Consider the following 19,101-nt stretch of genomic DNA (forward strand, 5'->3'; position numbering starts at 1 on the left):
AAATAGTTTTATAACAACAAAATAACCACTAAAAAAAGGCTTGATACCGTCTGAGAGTATTATGTTGACTTACTTAGAAATCTTTCTACTAAAAAACTTACTAAGAAATCTTTTTACCTAAAAAAAGGTTTATCGCCATCACAATTTAATGTATAATTTCGCCATTTAGCCATAAACTGCAAATATATTTTTGTTTTAGTTTTTTAAGATTTTCTGCTAAGTTTTGAACTATTTAGTGACCATCTACTTCTCTTGACATTGCAGATATTGCATTGTAAATAGAGCTGATGTGGTTTTTTTTTAATATTGATAAAATAAAAAAAACCAAGGTCATTAAGGTGGCTCGGGCCTATTCGAAGTTTCTATCAGAAGTACCGTATTTTTTGTTATTTTATTCTTTATAGAAAGTGAATCAAAAAGGTCGAAAAAAATAGGGGGTCACGGACCATTTAAGCTCAAAATTTTACTTTTAAATAGGTATGTAAAAGGGACTAGTTTTCAATGAAATAATAGAAACAATAAAGGTGTTGACATACTTTTATCGGAATATCATAAAAACGTTCTATGACACTTGGTCCAAAATTTTTATATAAAAAGCTGAAATATAGCTTCAAAGAATGAGCAAATAGAAAACATAGGTCACCGATAAGGGAAAAACATCTTTGCCTTAAAACCCAAATTTTGTTGGGGAAATGGTGAAAATGGGTGAAATGTCATTTTGAGCCTTTCACAGATACACATAATAACGATAATATTCTTTTAGTGACATAACTACAATGCTTTAATATTTCTAATCAATCAAAATATTAAAAAAAATAATATCGAATTTACAATACATACTTTTCGTGTTCATTGTAATTCATGCGTAAAATTATACGCAGTCGAATAGTCCCGATCCACATTAATAGATGATTGATTATAATACAATTTTTGAAATAAGGAGCAAGTTGTGAGTAGAACAAGTAAGATGTTTGATTATTCATAGAGGTTAATTTCTCAACCCAATTATTGTATTTTGAATTAAAAATGGATGAATTGTATGAGGAATCAACATTTTTTACCCTTTGTGTAATGAATTATTTTCATGCATACCTTAAGTGGAGGAAGAAGAATAACAGTTATGGGAACCAATATTAACATTATTGATCAACCACAAATGTTCATCAGGATAAATTCTGTCATGTCAAACCTTACGGTAAGTCATACTTAGATCCCAAGGAAATTGTTTTATATTGTTTATTGTTTTATTATTCTATATAAACTTCACAGATCTACACAAAATGAAGTTTTGTATAACTTAAGACTGAGGTAATTTCTTGAAGTATACCAGCTGTTAAAACACATTTTTAATGGATTGTTAACAAGTAAGGTTGTGGATGGAAAATATATTGTATTGTATTGTAACATTTGTTCATCCTCTTCCGAGTGTCCATTAATTATTCGTTCGTCCAGTAATTCATAAGCAGAACTCTTACACTTTACACCATAATAGATTGCATGCAATATAGTTATTGATTATATACCATACAATTAATGTTTTCATTATCTGACTGGTTGTTATTTTATGTTCAGTTGAACATCTTATATCACCCCTAGTTTTTCGTGTGGTTCGTGTTGCTTATTCTCTAGTTTTCTATGTTGTGTCATGTGTACTATTGTTTGTTTGTTTGTTTGTCTTTTTTCATTTTTAGCCATGACGTTGTCAGTTTATTTTCGATTTATGAGTTTGACTGTACCTCTGGTATCTTTCCTCCCTCTTTTAAAAAGATGAGCATGAATCAAATATGATTGGTAACATATTTGAATCCGGCAAATGAAACTTTTTGTCAGTACTTGTTATAAGTAAGTATACGACTCTAAAAATTTCATTTATCAATACTCCATCTTTTTGCAAATCGGATAGTCTTTAAAACAAAAACCCATGATATATAATCTTATCATCTGCGTCTTCGTAAGTGGAGAAATGTCTAGTTACTTATCGACTCCATCAGGCAGTAAGTAAGTTTCATCTGGCAGTAAATTTGATATAAAACTTTCGTCAAAGCTTTTCTCCTTTTTTAATGTAATTGAAAGATTTCATAATTGGTTTGCAGCTTGATAATGATCAGTTATAGTGAGTGCGCCATTTTCACATCTGCCGTATAGCCACTTCCTGCCGATAGTTTGAAAATTTACAACACTCATTGTACAAAGAAAAGTTTCATCAGACTTTTCTTGTCTATAATTGAAGTGACTCATTTTAATAATTGGTCTCTGACTTATCACTTCTATTCCGGTATACACGCTACCCCAATAGATTGATTTTCATAGGTAAATGCAAATTTGCTAAGAAATATTTTATTATGCTATTTCAGAACTGTCAGGTAAAAAATGAAACATTTATGTTTTGTCCATCACCCAAACTCGTGACAAGATTCAGACGCCTGAAACGATCCACAGGAAAGATGACAGCAGAAATAGGATTTATAATGGATAATGCAGTTAATGTTCAAAATTTGACTGGCATCAACAGTCAGTTACTGTACTTCCCAAATCCGTTAGTGTACAAGTTTGAACCAGACAAGGAAGACAATGACAATGTGAAACTCTTCAAATCAGAAATTGTTATCATATATGTAAGTTGTATACTTAAAAGAATCCAGATATCAAAAGCGGAATAACGTCGAGCCATATTCTGACCCCAAAAATTAAAAAGTGTGAAATTTTGTAACATTAAAAATAGAATTATGCTATTGTTCTGGTAAAGAAATATTGTATTGTAACATTTTTAGGTTTCATAACGAGTAGGAATGGGGTATCGCATTATATCAGTGAGTTATTTAATTTCTATATAATAATTGAACGGCGAGTTTTTTTTAACAATTTTAATTTGATAACCAGATTTAATAACAAGCGATTTCCAATTCTAACAAGTTGTAAAACCTATTTCTTTTAAGGTCATTCTGTCAAATTAAACATTCCGCAAAATGTTGATATAATCTTTTGCACATTCCAGTATGACTTCATATGTTCTTTTCCGATGTTATACGCGACAAGCCAATCAATTTAAAGCAGATGTTCGTATCTCTTTTTCTTATCACACTGTCGCAGTGTGATACGAACAGTATCTTTTAATGCAAGAAAAAGATAACAGACCACAACCATAAGAACATTTTATTTTATCAGCAATTTCTACATTTTCCATACGATCTTGCTGCTTTAGATATTTTTCAGATCATAAACTGTACTTGATCCTCGAAAATATAAGATGTCTTGTTCTAGATCATGAACATGACTGGATCCTCGAAGATATTAGACGCCTCGCGCCCATGTTCATCCTCCGCAAATGATCAATAAAATGCACGCGACTTCATTAATGCAACAGAATAACTTCACAATTAGTTGTACACATTAACATAGTTTTACTAACAATTTATTTTATTAACATAATGAACAACAAAAACACATACTGTTAATACTAATTACCGATAAAAAAAACCACCCAATAACATTCTATATTTTGAAACTGAATTTATCAACTCGAATACCAGATCACATATTAAATCGCCTTTACGGCTCGCATAATATTCCTGCTGAAAACCCCTGAATAAAAATACCACTTTTCTAAATTTATGATAACAATCAGAATACAAAAGTAATTTGAAGTCTGGTCTTCCTAAAAATATAATTGACTGTATACAGTGCAATTCATAGATATAAGAAGATGTGGTATGAGATTATTCTCCATCCAAGTCACAATATTTAAAAGTAAACAATGATAGGTAAAAGTACGGTTTCTAACACGCAGTCTTGGTTCGTATCGAACAGCAAGCTATAAAGTCCCCCCCAAAAAAAAACAAAACAAACCCATTCAAACGGGAATATTCGACTTTGTTGGCTGCTCATATTGGCTTGTATCAGCTTCATACGTGCAAACAGGCAGCGTGTTTTGTAATTGATGATTTGATATGTTTAATGTTAGGGAAAAAATTTAATGGTGGCAGCTCAAAGAAGAGATATACAAATTGCCATTGGAAATGACAATTGCAGTGTAACACATTTATCTGAAGATCAGATTATATGTAAACCTCCAACATCACAGCCGGATACAACATCTGGACATAGCAGGAATGATATACCTGCAGTTGTGGTAAGTTACCCTTACAGCCTGAAATATATATTCTTTTAAATGTCAAAATGTAAACTAGTCAAGAATCATATGATGGATCAGATAGACCTTTTTAAAATCTTTTTGTTTGGTTAAAAAATTATGGAAGATGCGAAGAGAAGAACCATAAGTTATTTAAAAAGTTACCTAATCCAAGGATTAAAAAAAATTGAAGACGAGACAAACCAATGCATTAGTTCATGAACGTGTATACACAATGTGTGTTAGTGTAACTTCATCTACATTTTTAGGAGTTATACATTAAAGTCGACAACACAAAAATTAATATGGTGTAATAACTATTTCATTGAGGCAGATATATACGGCGCAACACAATACTTTATATATCATAAAATACATATAGATATTTATCAAATTATAAAATTATTGTATTAGGTCCATATTGGGAATTCAAAATACTTTGTTGGTTACTTGGAATATAAATCGGCCAAGGAATTGGGTATACCGCGTGGTTATATTATTGGTGGAATGGCTGGTGTTGGTCTGTTTATCCTCATGACAATCATTGTATGTTCCTGTATATATAAACGCCAGAAAAATAAATCCAAGCGAGATATTTACAAAATGAGGTATCATCTAGATAACATGGAAAGTAATGTCCTGATTGAAAATATAGAAGGTAAATAGAGACATAAAAAGTGAAATAATATAAATACAGAACTACGAGGAAAATTCAAAACGGAAAGTTCCAAATCAAATGGCAAAATCAAAATCTCAAACACACCAAACAAATGGATAAAATCTCTCATATTCCTGACTTGGAACAGGCATTTTCTAATGTAGAAAATAGTGGAATAACCCTGGTTTTGAAAGCTAGCTAAAACTCTCACTTGTATGACAGTTGCATAAAACTCCATTATATTTAAAATGAAATATGTATTGTCTATATGCTGTAAACAAAACACAAAGTTATGTTAATTTGTAACTAAGTGTACTCCAATTTTCTGAAATATAAGTGCATTGCAGTCAGTACCCCAATATTGCGTATAGTTTTTAAGATTTCTTATAATGACATGAATTTAACAGACGTCTTAATGATTGTGCAGTGTGTTATACTGTACGTCTAGTCAGCGGACTTCACATAAAATATGTTAACACAATTTTATTTTCATTTAAACCTTCTGACAAAATAGATTTTTTTTGCAGTAGAAAATTTTCCAATGCAAACACAAAATGTATTTTTTCAATAAAAAAGTGGACTGAGAGAATTGAACACAAATAAATTAATGGTTGTTTATGCTTGTGAAATTGAATTTACAGTGATGACAATGAAATTGAAAATGCTTAATAGACTACAATATTTTCTATAATAACCATGATGTATACATTGACCAAACAACTCAATAAATTAAAAAAATATATATAAAAAGTATATGTTTCTTTATGTCATTGAATTTCATGTACATGCTTTTATTTTCTCCCTCTTTTGAATTACAAACAGATATGTCAGACCTGACTGCAGAGATAGGAGATGGAAAGAAACCTATCTACAAATATGACGAATATACATTCAAAATACTTTTCCCTCATATGCTTGATCATGTTATACTTCAGCCCCCAATTGTAAGTTTTTGATTGTGTTGCTCTAAATGCGCTTACAATTTGAAGATTACATCCCTTGTATTAAAGAATGAACTACATATATAAGTGATTGTTTCATTATTCGCAAATATAGTTTTTGTTCGAGATTATTATTTTTCTTTTAAGATTGATAAAAGTATCATATTAGTTTACATTGTGAAAAATGAGAGTTATGTTCAACAAAACTTTATCAATTTCAATCATTAAAGAATTTGAAAATGTATACTATATTGAATGATGTTTTGATTTATTTACATCCTACTGGTAATGAATTTCATATGCATTTTAAAACAAACATAAGTGTTGTCAGCTTTAGTCTCTTTTACCATTTTGTATTTAGGAAAAGTATGAAACAAATGATAGACAGCAAGATGTAGCAATTTGTCATTTTAAACAGCTCTTACAACATAAACAGTTCTTATTAAAGTTCATACGCACATTAGAAAGACAAAACAGTTTTGGAATCCGAGATAAGTAAGTATTTGTCCAATAATATATTCTAGTAAGAGAAATAATAAAATCTTTTTAAGGTATAACATTTATTATGCTAGAGTTATAATCCAGATGATATAATTCTACATGTCTTTTGGTAATTTGTGTCATTAGGTTCATGACTGATTGATTCGTACAATAAAAAAATTGTTATTTATCTTCATAGATACTTGTCTGCCAAATTATTACTTTTAGTTTGAAATAGACAAATGTTACATAATATTACTATGTTTGATCAGTATTCCTTTTTTTATATACTAAATATAAAAAAGAAGATGTGGTATGATTGCCAAAGAGACAACTCTCAAGAAGAGACCAAATGACACAGTAATTAACAACTGTAGGTCACCGTACGGCCTTCAACAATTAATCAAGCCTATACCGCATAGTCAGCTATTAAAGGCCCCGAAAGGAAATAAAATATGGATAAACTCAAAACATCAAAATGAAGAAACCTTAACTTATTGTCTCTTCCTTTTTATTTTCAGATCAAATGTGGCTTCTTTGTTGATAATATTGTATCAGAATAATTTGGAATATATCACTGAGTAAGTTTACATTTTGCTCATCAATTGTATGAATATTCATATCTATCTTATACCTATTTAGATAATAGTAATAACATTAGAATAACCTACATTTTGTTAATGTTCCTTGGAATACATTACATTTTATTAACATTACTAGAAACAAATTATACACAGGTTTTCGTTTTTGTATCCTTTGATTTGATCATTAAACAAACATGGTTGCGTTACTAATAGTAGAACAGATGGTGAAAATGTAAATCACAAACATTGAATTTTCATGGTTAAATTAAAAGTTTGATTGATGAAGTGAAGAATTGTTTTCTCTAATAAGTGCTGTCTATTTTTTGCATTGAATATTTGTTGCAATTATTTCTTAGTTAACACAAATCATGTGATTTGTATAGAATTTAGTATTTACTAGTATTTACTAGTAGTTTAAGAAAATTGTATTGATTTGAATTTGTAGAATTATCAAGTCATTATTAAAAGAGTTGGTAGAAAAGTCAGTGGAAGGAAAACATCCAAAATGGATGCTGCTGAGGTAATTATTGATACTTGACATAATAAAAAAAGTTTTGCTAGTAGTGGAATTAAACATGAGTACAAATATGCACCAAAACCCGTTATTAACAAATAATCTATCATTTTGTCTTTCATTTTGTTTTTCATAAATTACAGAGAATAAGACAATATACTGAAAATATTTCAGATTCCTTAATATTTATTCATTGTATTTAGGACAGAATCAGTGGTAGAAAATTTGCTGGCTAATTGGTTAGCTCTTTGTATGTACACACAATTAAAGGTATGCGTATATTTTTAGTTAGTAAATATTTTTTTATTTGTATGTTTTTCATTGAAATAAATAAAATTGTACCCTAATATAGGCATAATCAATGTAAAAATCAAATTACTACATTCCTACAATATACGATTAATATATAAATTAACTACTAACTCAGTTTGAAGATTCTGTTTCTAGATTTAGATTTAGATTCAAGACCATTGTTTTACAAGTTTATCTTGGTCATCTAATTGAAAATTATGATTTATACATATATCATCTTTATTGATCATATATGATCTTAATTATCAGGAGTCGGCTGGTTCCTCTTTGTATGTTTTGTACAAAGCATTAAAATTTCAAGTAATGAAAGGTCCAGTAGATGCTGTCACTGGTGAAGCGATGTATTCTTTGTCTGAAGACAGGTTACTAAGGAAAGAATACATCCCGGAACCTGTTACCATAGTAAGTATTGCACTAGCTGAAGAAATTGAATACTAGTAGTGTACACTTTTTATTCGCTATAATAAAAAGAATTTTCCGTTTGAATGTTGTTTTATTTTGCTGTACCCTTTTTATGTGTTGCAGCAGTGATATAATCGTATCATAGTTGGTTGCTGTTGTTCTTGTTTATTATTGAAACGTAATTAATTCAATTGAGACGAGTTGCAAGCAAGAAGTTGATGTTTTTATTCACCTACAATAGTTGTATTATATTTTGCTGCGTGCACATCCATTTAGTCATCTGTCTATTCCACAAGGTTAATAAAATGTTGGTATAAGGTAGTTCACACTGTTGTAGCATGGTGGCTACAATAACTTGAAAATTAAACATAAATAGGATGGGATAGTACAAGTAGGACATGTTGTCGAGAGAAGCCTATTCCTTGTGCAATTCAAATGATTAACAGAACTAACTGCAGAAGCGGATTAAAAGGGGGCCAAGGGAACCCGAGCCCACACTTTTGTGGGAAAAAATGGCTGATTGTCAAGGGAATTGGTGAACCATGACGGGAGCGGGCCCCTCTTAGGCAGTCGGTAGACCTCATCTTGTGAAAATGTCTTAATTCACCACTGAATTGCAATCGGAAAAATATGTTTTTGCAACACTGTAATAGTTAGCTAATAAGCATAGCAATTATTAGAAAACAATATTTTTACTTGTAGACATTAAATGTAGAATTTGAAGGAAAAAAATACAAATGTCGCTGTCTAGACTGTGATACCATTACTCAGGCGAAAGAGAAAATGTTGGATGTAATATACCGTAACATTCCGTACTCTACCAGACCAGCAGGGGAAGATTTGGATCTGGGTTAGGCATACTTAATGTTATTTTATAAACTGGAAAGTTATAAGTTTTGGAGGTAAAGATACCATGAAACACAATCAACAACCTTTGCGACTGACTTGATATCTATATCTTCCAAAGTCGATCAATAGCGTTGATAGCAAAACAGTGCTGTGAAATGAACATGTAATGCAATTCAAATATTGGCATTAAAGGGACAAATGATGTATATTTCAATTACCGTACCTGTCAAGAAAACATTTTTTGTTTTATTACAAACTGCATAAGTAACATATGGTTAATGAATCTGTTATAGAATAGTTCACAACAATCATGAACAAAGAAGGATAACTTCAACTCTGAATATTGACTAGCCTAGCAAAATACAATTCAATGTTTTTATTATTTAAAAATTTACAAAATTGCCAAATGAAAGCAATGTTTACCCTACAGTTCTCTCTAGCACTTTGATTAGTTTTGTCATCAGTTAAAATTATAATTTCTTAAGTTACATAATTGATATTTGCAAACAGTCCTGTGATATCGTTTTACAATATATATAGTGTCCTATGTGTTGTTTGAAGTAGACATGAATATATGGTTTCAATTAAAAAAAACACACACAAATGCTTTATTCAACAACTCATTGGCAACACACACTTAAAGATAATCAAGTAAGGTTCAGAAACAGAACAGATATTGACAATTTCACTATCAAGAATTTGATTTAACATCATTGAAAAACTGATAAAGACAAAAACGTTACAAATGATATAACCTAAATTTCAATGATGTGCATTGGTATCCAATCAAATTTATATAAATAAGAAATAATATAATAGTGTTCAATTTTCACAACAATAAACAAGCTGGTCGACTTGTATGACATTTAGACAATTGTCTTTTATCATTGGTATCAATGAATTTTTAGATTGATAAATAAAAACAAAACATAACTTTTTTTTAACCATGTTCATTTTTAGATCGAGTCAATGAAAACAAAACATTACTTTATTGCTCCAAGTAAATTTTTAGATTTGGTAAATGAAAGCAAGACATTAGAAGATGAAGACAATATGAAGTGGGTGGATAATGGTTGGAGACTGAATATGCTAAAAGATTATAAACTTCAAAACGGTGCCGACGTGGTGCTTTCACAATATCAGAAGTGTCGACCTTTGCTTAGACCTCCTAATAGTAAGATATTGTGTTTTCAACTTGATGATTGTTTGCATCATTGTCCTTTGTCTGGTGTGAATAGTTTTTTCATTGACAATTATATTTCAATTAAAGTGCGAAGAATCTAAGATAACTTTTTGGAATTTTGGATCCTCAATGCTCTTCAACTTTGTACTTGTTTGTCTTTATAAATATTTTGATATGAGCGTCACTGATAAGTCTTGTGTAGACGAAACGCGCGTCTGGTGTACTAAATTATAATCCTGGTACCTTTGATAACTATTGTATTAACAGCAACAAATTAAATTTTGTTTTGAAAATACACATATATTATATTATAACTAGAGAACAGAAGAAGGCATGGTGCAGTTATTTTAGATCTTATTCGGGCATGAAGTAAATAAATGATAGAGATGCTATACGAACAAACTGTTATTTTTAAATTTAAGATTAATTTTCGGAAGTTTATTCTAAATAAGCAACTTATCTAAATATATGTTATTCCGTGTAATGTTTTGCTTTTGTATTTTGTGAACAATATAATATTGCATTTTTTGTTCATGTGTTGTATTTGTTTTTCTTAGATATAAAATTAGTTCATCACTTATCAATGAAATATGTATTATTTCATTCCATCATCTGCTAATTTGTCTTAAATTTTCTTACAGATATATCATTTATATACGTTGGTGGTAAAAAAGACAATTATTTCTGCTTTGACTTTATAAAAAACCCATCATTAGGTTAACTTGGGATTTATGGTCATTTGTTTCTGATTAATATCAAGATATTAATATGTTTGAATAACCTGGCTTTAAGAGAGGGGTACACTGTTTTATCGCCGATTATCTATTTGCGCGTCAGTAGAAAGAAAATTCCATAGCATTTTTCTTAGTAACTAAAAACAACAACTTCCAGCATTTGTAATCAGGCTTCATTTGAACATGCAATACTGTGTGATGTGATTTCAGATGCATTGCTGATCATCTTCATGTTTATTGAATACTTGTATAGTCTTACACGTAATTGCCATTTGTGAAATTTTCTTCACATTTTTCATGGGAGGTACAAAAAAGAACTTCCTGATATTTGTTATCAGGCTGAGATTTAACATGTTTTACAGTGCTATACATTTTAGTATCTATAACCTTCAACTACTTGTTTATTGTTTACTTAAAGCTGCGCAATCAATAAAGAGCAATTGCAAACAGTTGTACTTGTGTATGACAGCTTAATGTACTATATATATTTGTAGACAGTTATATCTGAAAAAAATGACAATTAACAATTTCAGCAATGAAATTTTGATTTTGAAATATCCTTATATGAGTCTGAAAATTTAGAAAACACTCATTGAAAAGATGGGTTAAGAAGTAATATGAATGTTTCACAAGACCATTACTGTAACTTTTATTTAAAAAAAATATAGATGGTGTGCTACTAACCTCTATATATACTTCCTAACTATTATTTATTAACATGATTTTAACAAAATGTTACAATCCAGAGGCTGTACCTTCCACAAGTGCTGACAGAGAAATAAGCACACAGTACTGGCATCTGGTAGGTACAAAAATGAGAAAATATAAAATTAGTTTTAGCTAGTATTGTGTGTACAAAAATTAAACCTATAGTTTTGTCCGTCATTCTGTGATTTCAAAATATTGTTTGTATTGTAAATTATCATGACAACTGACGATACACTGTTGTTTGACTTGATGGATAATTTTGTATATATGACAAAAGTTGATATACATATTTATCTTACAAGTTCAATAGCAAGGTTTCAAAATAACTTCGTTTTGGTGTGTGTTGTTTTGTTAAAGACTCATATGAAAGTTTTTCTACTATCGTTGACAGTTTTTAATCCCTTACTTCCTTTCTCACGTTCCATCAACAACATCGAAATGTGCATATTATACTTTATATCTCAATCGTTTTAATGTTTTGTATATAAATTATCAATTGAAAAAAAGCATTTATACAATAGTTGTTATTTTCTAAATTCGGTACATTGGTTTAATTATTTTAATGATGATTACAGGTAAAACAACCTGATGCCCAGACTAAATGCATTAGTTCAGAAGAATATCATTCTAGATTGTTAGCTACAAAGGTAAGCTGTAATGCCTTTATTAAGGAAAGATTAAAATCAATAAACTGTGCAAAAAAAGAACTTGATCGATAACATTGTGTTAACAGTATTTGACAGTGAGAAAACAATATTTATGATATGCCAACATAGAGCCAAAGTATTTCTTGTCTTCAAGCAATTTAATTACATATTAATAACAACAACAAACTATGCACACTCCTGTTTCATTTATTATTTGTTTAGTTGAGCTTGAATTGGCAGCAAGTTTTATCTTGGGTGGAAATTCAAATAGGGAACACAATTTACAGTATTGTGGTATTTTAAGTGTATTTTTAGACGTTTGTTTAATTTCTTTATTATCCTTTTATCTACATGGTTATAATGATTTCTAACACCATCAAATCAGTATCATGAGTATAGCCTTGCACAATAATTGTATTTTTTTGAAAGTAAACACCAATACTTGAAAAATCACATTTTGGTGTTTTGACTAATGATAGGGGGTAAAAAAAACATCAGACCATACACCGGACCCATGTAATGTTACTATTGGTCGATGTAAATTACTGTATTTAAACAGTAAACAGAAGTTCTACAATTGATTCTATAGGTTATTACCCCATTTGACAATTTCTGTATGTATTATTCAGGGTACTCTGAAACAGTATATTGATGATTTTATTAAAACTGTGCTGACTGCCAGTCAAAATATGCCTCCTGCGATAAAATATTTGTTTGATTTTTTGGATGATGCAGCCAAACAAAACAATATTACAAATCCAGAAGTAGCATATACATGGAAATGTAATAGGTCAGTATCAAATTGATATATAGTATATTTGTCAAAAAAAGTGACAACATAATTATTGCCGATTCAAAAAGGCAAAAAATAAAAGATATGAGCTTTGGAAATTTTAGGGACAACATATAATAATAGATTACATGGAAATTTAATAAATCAGTTTAATGTACTCAGCGCATGAGCAAAATTGACAGCATCATTTTACTGGACATGCTAACTGTGTAAAAGGAAAAAAAAAGAAAATACAACCATTCTAGAACCTGCTATTATAGTGACTTCTGAACAACTGACTTAGTTATGTAATGTATACTATAACAACATGAAACACTACTTATTCAGTTGTGAGTGTATTCTTTCTTGAAAAATAAAACTATATCATCTATATCCGGGTATCACAAACCATTGCGAAATATAGAAAAATCTCTATGCGAAGATATTATTATTTATTAAACTGATTAACCATTAGTAGATGCATAACATGTACTATAAAGGTATTTTTCAGTTTGTTGCTGAGGTTCTGGGTGAATGTAATCAAGAATCCAGACTTTGTATTTGATATCCACAAGACCAATATAGTAGATTCATGCATGTCTGTAGTAGCCCAATGTTTTATGGATAGTTTCTCAACATCAGATCAGAATTTGAGTAAGGTAAGGTTTTAAAAACTTGTATAATAGATGATATTTGTATGCCCTTATCACTAAGATGCATGAAGGTTTAACAATAATACCATGTTTCTAATTCTGATATTTGTTTGCTATATGCCTGTTGACACTGAAATATTATTGTGTACGTTATTGTTTAAAGAAAACATATTTAGATCTAGTTTGCATTTTGGTGATGTTTGTTTTTTTTAATGATTGCCATTGAATCTGAGAACTTACATACATGTATATACACTATTTGTCGAGACTTGTTTTGTAACGGCTGTTGAGTTTTATACTTGGTACCTAAATAATCCATGACTTGAGATTGAGTTTGCTTTATGTTCCAGTTGACTGATTTTTCACTCTAGCAGGTGGAGGCAGTTCGTGCTGTACTGCAAAACTGGTTTATATTATTCTTTAGAACACATTTGAATATCACATGTTTTTTGTTGATACTGAGGAAATTTCTAACAGATTGATGTTTCTTCCATGGATCAATGAATACATGTGCAGTGGGTTTAATCAAACATAAAATATTTTTCAGAATTCCCCATCTGATAAATTATTTGCCAAAGATATTCCAGAGTTCAAGAAATCTGTTTCAAAATATTTTGATGAAATACAGAGAATGCCTGCAGTGAGTGACCAGGATCTCAATGCCTATCTAGCTGAAGTGTCTAGGGTAGGTTCATATAAATATTATATACTGCAATGTATTTTGTCAACACGGAACCTTTGTAAGCTTAGCAATTTGTGGCAACAAAATGAAAAGTATGAATTGGTTTCTGAATGACATATTTACAACGATAGCATATTGCATATATTTCTTTAATCATGTATATATATATATATATACATAAGTACGTCTGAGTCAGTGACAACCCTACAACAGATGTATCCATCGGATCGCCATCAATGATGGTGATACATGGCTGTGTACATAATGTATATACAACTCGTCTAAACATCAACCCAACAATGTTAGATCTGTAAATTTGCTTTCGCAAATTTTTGGTTCTTCCCTCGCCGGGATTCGAACCCATGCTACTGTGATATCGTGACACCAAATCGCCTGCACTGCAGCCGTCCCGCTAGACCACACGACCACCTGGGCTCTCTAAAAAAAGAGCTTTCGGTGGGCATGTGTTACCTTTCCACGTCAGTTTTAATCTAGCGGCGTACTACAGTACATGATATATAAGACATGAAGATGTTATTGTTACAGATCAGCTAAATTATCTATAGTAAAGGATCCTACAAATTAATGTAAGATACAGTCACAGAAAATAATTATATTCATAAGTACGTCTGAGTCAGTGACAACCCTACAACAGATGTATCCATCGGATCGCCATCAATGATGGTGATACATGGCTGTGTACATAATGTATATACAACTCGTCTAAACATCAACCCAACAATGTTAGATCTGTAAATTTGCTTTCGCAAATTTTTGGTTCTTCTCTCGCCGGGATTCGAACCCATGCTACTGTGATATCGTGACACCAAATCGCCTGCACTGCAGCCGTCCCGCTAGACCACACGACCACCTGGGCTCTCTAAAAAAAGAGCTTTCGGTGGGCATGTGTTACCTTTCCACGTCAGTTTTAATCTAGCGGCGTACTACAGTACATGATATATAAGACATGAAGATGTTATTGTTACAGATCAGCTAAATTATCTATAGTAAAGGATCCTACAAATTAATGTAAGATACAGTCACAGAAAATAATTATATTCATAAGTACGTCTGAGTCAGTGACAACCCTACAACAGATATATCCATCGGATCGCCATCAATGATGGTGATACATGGCTGTGTGCTGTATCTTACATTAATTTGTAGGATCCTTTACTATAGATAATTTAGCTGATCTGTAACAATAACATCTTCATGTCTTATATATCATGTACTGTAGTACGCCGCTAGATTAAAACTGACGTGGAAAGGTAACACATGCCCACCGAAAGCTCTTTTTTTAGAGAGCCCAGGTGGTCGTGTGGTCTAGCGGGACGGCTGCAGTGCAGGCGATTTGGTGTCACGATATCACAGTAGCATGGGTTCGAATCCCGGCGAGGGAAGAACCAAAAATTTGCGAAAGCAAATTTACAGATCTAACATTGTTGGGTTGATGTTTAGACGAGTTGTATATACATTATGTACACAGCCATGTATCACCATCATTGATGGCGATCCGATGGATACATCTGTTGTAGGGTTGTCACTGACTCAGACGTACTTATGAATATAATTATTTTCTGTGACTGTATCTTACATTAATTTGTAGGAAAATTATCTACTATAGATAATTTAGCTGATCTGTAACAATAACATCTTCATGTCTTATATATCATGTACTGTAGTACGCCGCTAGATTAAAACTGACGTGGAAAGGTAACACATGCCCACCGAAAGCTCTTTTTTTAGAGAGCCCAGGTGGTCGTGTGGTCTAGCGGGACGGCTGCAGTGCAGGCGATTTGGTGTCACGATATCACAGTAGCATGGGTTCGAATCCCGGCGAGGGAAGAACCAAAAATTTGCGAAAGCAAATTTACAGATCTAACATTGTTGGGTTGATGTTTAGACGAGTTGTATATATATATATATATATATATATATATATAAAGATACCTATGGATAGGTATATTGATGAAATGTATGATGTTTCCTTTTATAAAAACGAATCTTTATACACAAATATATATTTCTTTTACTGGATATGTATGTAACTATAACATTATCATCTTTCAAAACTTTTACAGATGAGCACAGCTCACTTTACCAAAGACAATGCATTGCTTGAATTGTTTAGCTATGTACAGAAATACAGTAATGAGCTCGAGGTTAGTTCCAATAATTACTTAACACCCATGATTTAATCTGTCATGACTGTTGTATTATAAAAGTTTTAGCCATGATTAAGTTCATTATAAAGTTTAGTAAGGCAGACACATTCATATGAAAATAATATTTTCAATTTCAAAATATCTGGACAAAGTTATCAAAGAAAGACAATAAGCAGTTTTGGTAGAAAATTGAAGACGGTTAAACAATATGTATACATGCAGAAACAGTAAACACTTCAGCTATTCCAAGGATGTTTATTAAAAAAATTAAATAGCCAGAAACATCCTATTAAGCTTTTTTTACAGTTTATTTTTCTACTAAATGAATACTCTACAGAGAAGAGACTCAAGTAGGAGATTTCTAGTTGCTAAGTTCACATTTTAAGTTTGAGTATGTTATTCAAATGAATATCCAAAACAATAACATCAAGGGAATAAAGTCGTTATCAATATTAATATGTTTGATGTTTTCTTCAGATAACTGAAATTTTAGTACCTGACAGTTTGACTGAAGCAGATGAATATCTAGATAGACCTGATGATAAGATTGAAAATACGGAAGGTCCCTCCAACGCTTAAATGGCCTATTTGAATTGATACTGCGAACCTACTTATTTTCAAGAGCAATTTATTTTCCTAACTTTTGCAAGTAAAAAGTTTATGCAAATATAAATCGTCTCCAATTTGTAAACCTTGGATCTTTCCTTATTAAACGGCATCAAGTAAATTAGCGGAGTGGTCTAAATTAGAAAGGGTAAAACTTTAAATAAAGCATTCGCGAAAATGAATTGATTTAGGATAGGCATTTCTGTCGAGTAGAACTGTGTGAAATGGAGCCTCGTTCGGGAAAACCAACAATATGGAAATTAAATATACTGGTACCGTTTGATAAAGATACCATTGCTATCCAATCATATAGCATAGCATTCTTAAAATATTGAGGTTAAAATTGTACTGTTTTCTCTGAAATGTGGATTTTAGTCAGGCTAACAATATTGTGTTAGAATGTATGAATCTGTAGTGTTTACTGATTTTACCAGAATTTCCCATTTATTTATCATTTAGTGTGAGCTCACCAAACAGAGTTAATGATATTCCCCATAGAGGAGAGAGAAAATATATAAAAGCAACAAACATACGAGTTCATTGCTTTTCCATTTACAATTCATTTCATGTCTACACATAATGTCATATTAAAAAATACATCATATATGTCTTGATATGATTGTTACATTATGAACACATTACATTTATTGCATAGCATATAATTAATTTTGAATCTATACAAGTTTTGAATTTATATTCGGCATTCTGTATAATGTTGATACTGGTGAAGATGATCCAAATTGATAATGGCTTTTCAAGGTACAGTACTTGCATTACAATTGTACCCTGCATGCACATACATTTAATTCAATTATAGTTTTTTTATGTTTTGTATATAGGATTTCTTTTTTATGTCACAAGACATTTATATTAAATATTATATTTTTAAAGATTTTCATTTTATACAGGACTAATGATACATCTAGATAGTTAATTGTTATAAAATAAATGTAGTCAAATATTTCAGTACCGTTTATCTTGTATAACAAACAAAAATTAAAAGTTATGAGAGAGTTTGACATGAATATCAGTTATATGTTCATTTGTATAAATCTATTGTTTTCAAAAGTATGAATTATTCTAAATACTTAATATATAATTGTAGCCGTATTTGGCTCAATATTTTGGATCATCAGTGCTCTTCAATTTTGTACTGGTTTTGCTTTCTTGTTGTTTTAATCTGAACGTCACTGATTAGTCTTGTGTGGACAAAACTCGCGTCTGGTGTATCAAATTATAAGCCTGGTACATGTTTTGTACCTTTGATAACTATTAGCATATGGAAATGTACTATTGTAATGTTCATTTGTGTATTTCTCTACTCTGAATGTTCTGAAGGTTCAATCCACCATTTTTTCTTTAAAAAATGTCCTGTACCAAGTCAGGAATATGGCCATTGTTATATTATAGTTCGCTTCTGTGTAAGTTACATTTTAACGTTGTGTTTCTGTCGTGTCGTTTGTTTCCTCTTATATTTGAGTGTGAATTCACATTATTATAAGACGTGTCTTGGTACTATCCCAAATTCATGTAATTAGTTTTGATGCTATATTTGTTATTCTCATTGGATTACTTCTAACGCTTAGTTTGTTTCTGTGTGTGTTACATTTTAATGTTGTGTCGTTGTTCTCTTATATTTAATGCGTTTCCCTCAGTTTTAATTTGTAACCTGGATTTTGTTGTTTGTTGCACTTTTGTTGTTTCGTTTTTTCCTTTTATAGTTGATGTGTTTCCTTCGGTTTTGGTTTGTAGCCCGGATTTGTTACTCTCAATCGATTTAGGACTTTCGAACAGAAAATAGTGAGCTAAACTTCTCACTTGCATAACAGTCACATGAATATCTATTGTATTGACAACAATGTGTGGACAAAACAAATAGACATAATAGGTTAAAATGTCATAAGTAACTGTACAGCAGTCAACATTGTATTAAAATCACTATAAAATCAAACAAATATGTCAAAAAAGAATAACAAAATGACATATAGACAAAGCACATAGCATAAAACGAAAGACAAGAATTCAAAATTTTACCACAGCATTATGACACAATGACAGGATGTTTAGGTAAAAAGCCAC

General features: G+C 30.8%; 1 protein-coding gene across 2 annotated transcripts in view; it reads left to right on the forward strand.

The window, feature by feature from the left end:
- Nucleotides 1-18,047, forward strand: part of LOC143075979 (plexin-A1-like) — a 42,118-nt gene extending 24,071 nt beyond the window's left edge. For both annotated transcript variants that reach the window (XM_076251596.1, XM_076251593.1), the window contains 19 exons: nucleotides 1,099-1,195; nucleotides 2,355-2,615; nucleotides 3,962-4,129; nucleotides 4,544-4,787; nucleotides 5,610-5,731; nucleotides 6,090-6,223; nucleotides 6,730-6,789; nucleotides 7,238-7,312; nucleotides 7,510-7,576; nucleotides 7,868-8,020; nucleotides 8,723-8,870; nucleotides 9,882-10,042; nucleotides 11,517-11,588; nucleotides 12,070-12,141; nucleotides 12,771-12,931; nucleotides 13,425-13,572; nucleotides 14,114-14,251; nucleotides 16,333-16,413; nucleotides 16,894-18,047. In XM_076251596.1, the coding sequence (XP_076107711.1) occupies nucleotides 1,099-1,195; nucleotides 2,355-2,615; nucleotides 3,962-4,129; nucleotides 4,544-4,787; nucleotides 5,610-5,731; nucleotides 6,090-6,223; nucleotides 6,730-6,789; nucleotides 7,238-7,312; nucleotides 7,510-7,576; nucleotides 7,868-8,020; nucleotides 8,723-8,870; nucleotides 9,882-10,042; nucleotides 11,517-11,588; nucleotides 12,070-12,141; nucleotides 12,771-12,931; nucleotides 13,425-13,572; nucleotides 14,114-14,251; nucleotides 16,333-16,413; nucleotides 16,894-16,995 (2,464 nt within the window). In that variant the 3' untranslated portion in view covers nucleotides 16,996-18,047. The remainder of the gene's footprint in view (nucleotides 1-1,098; nucleotides 1,196-2,354; nucleotides 2,616-3,961; nucleotides 4,130-4,543; nucleotides 4,788-5,609; nucleotides 5,732-6,089; nucleotides 6,224-6,729; nucleotides 6,790-7,237; nucleotides 7,313-7,509; nucleotides 7,577-7,867; nucleotides 8,021-8,722; nucleotides 8,871-9,881; nucleotides 10,043-11,516; nucleotides 11,589-12,069; nucleotides 12,142-12,770; nucleotides 12,932-13,424; nucleotides 13,573-14,113; nucleotides 14,252-16,332; nucleotides 16,414-16,893) is intronic.
- The last annotated feature ends 1,054 nt before the right edge of the window (nucleotides 18,048-19,101 follow it).

Source organism: Mytilus galloprovincialis, chromosome 1, assembly GCF_965363235.1.
Source record: "Mytilus galloprovincialis chromosome 1, xbMytGall1.hap1.1, whole genome shotgun sequence".
Classification (NCBI taxonomy): Eukaryota; Metazoa; Mollusca; class Bivalvia; order Mytilida; family Mytilidae; genus Mytilus; species Mytilus galloprovincialis.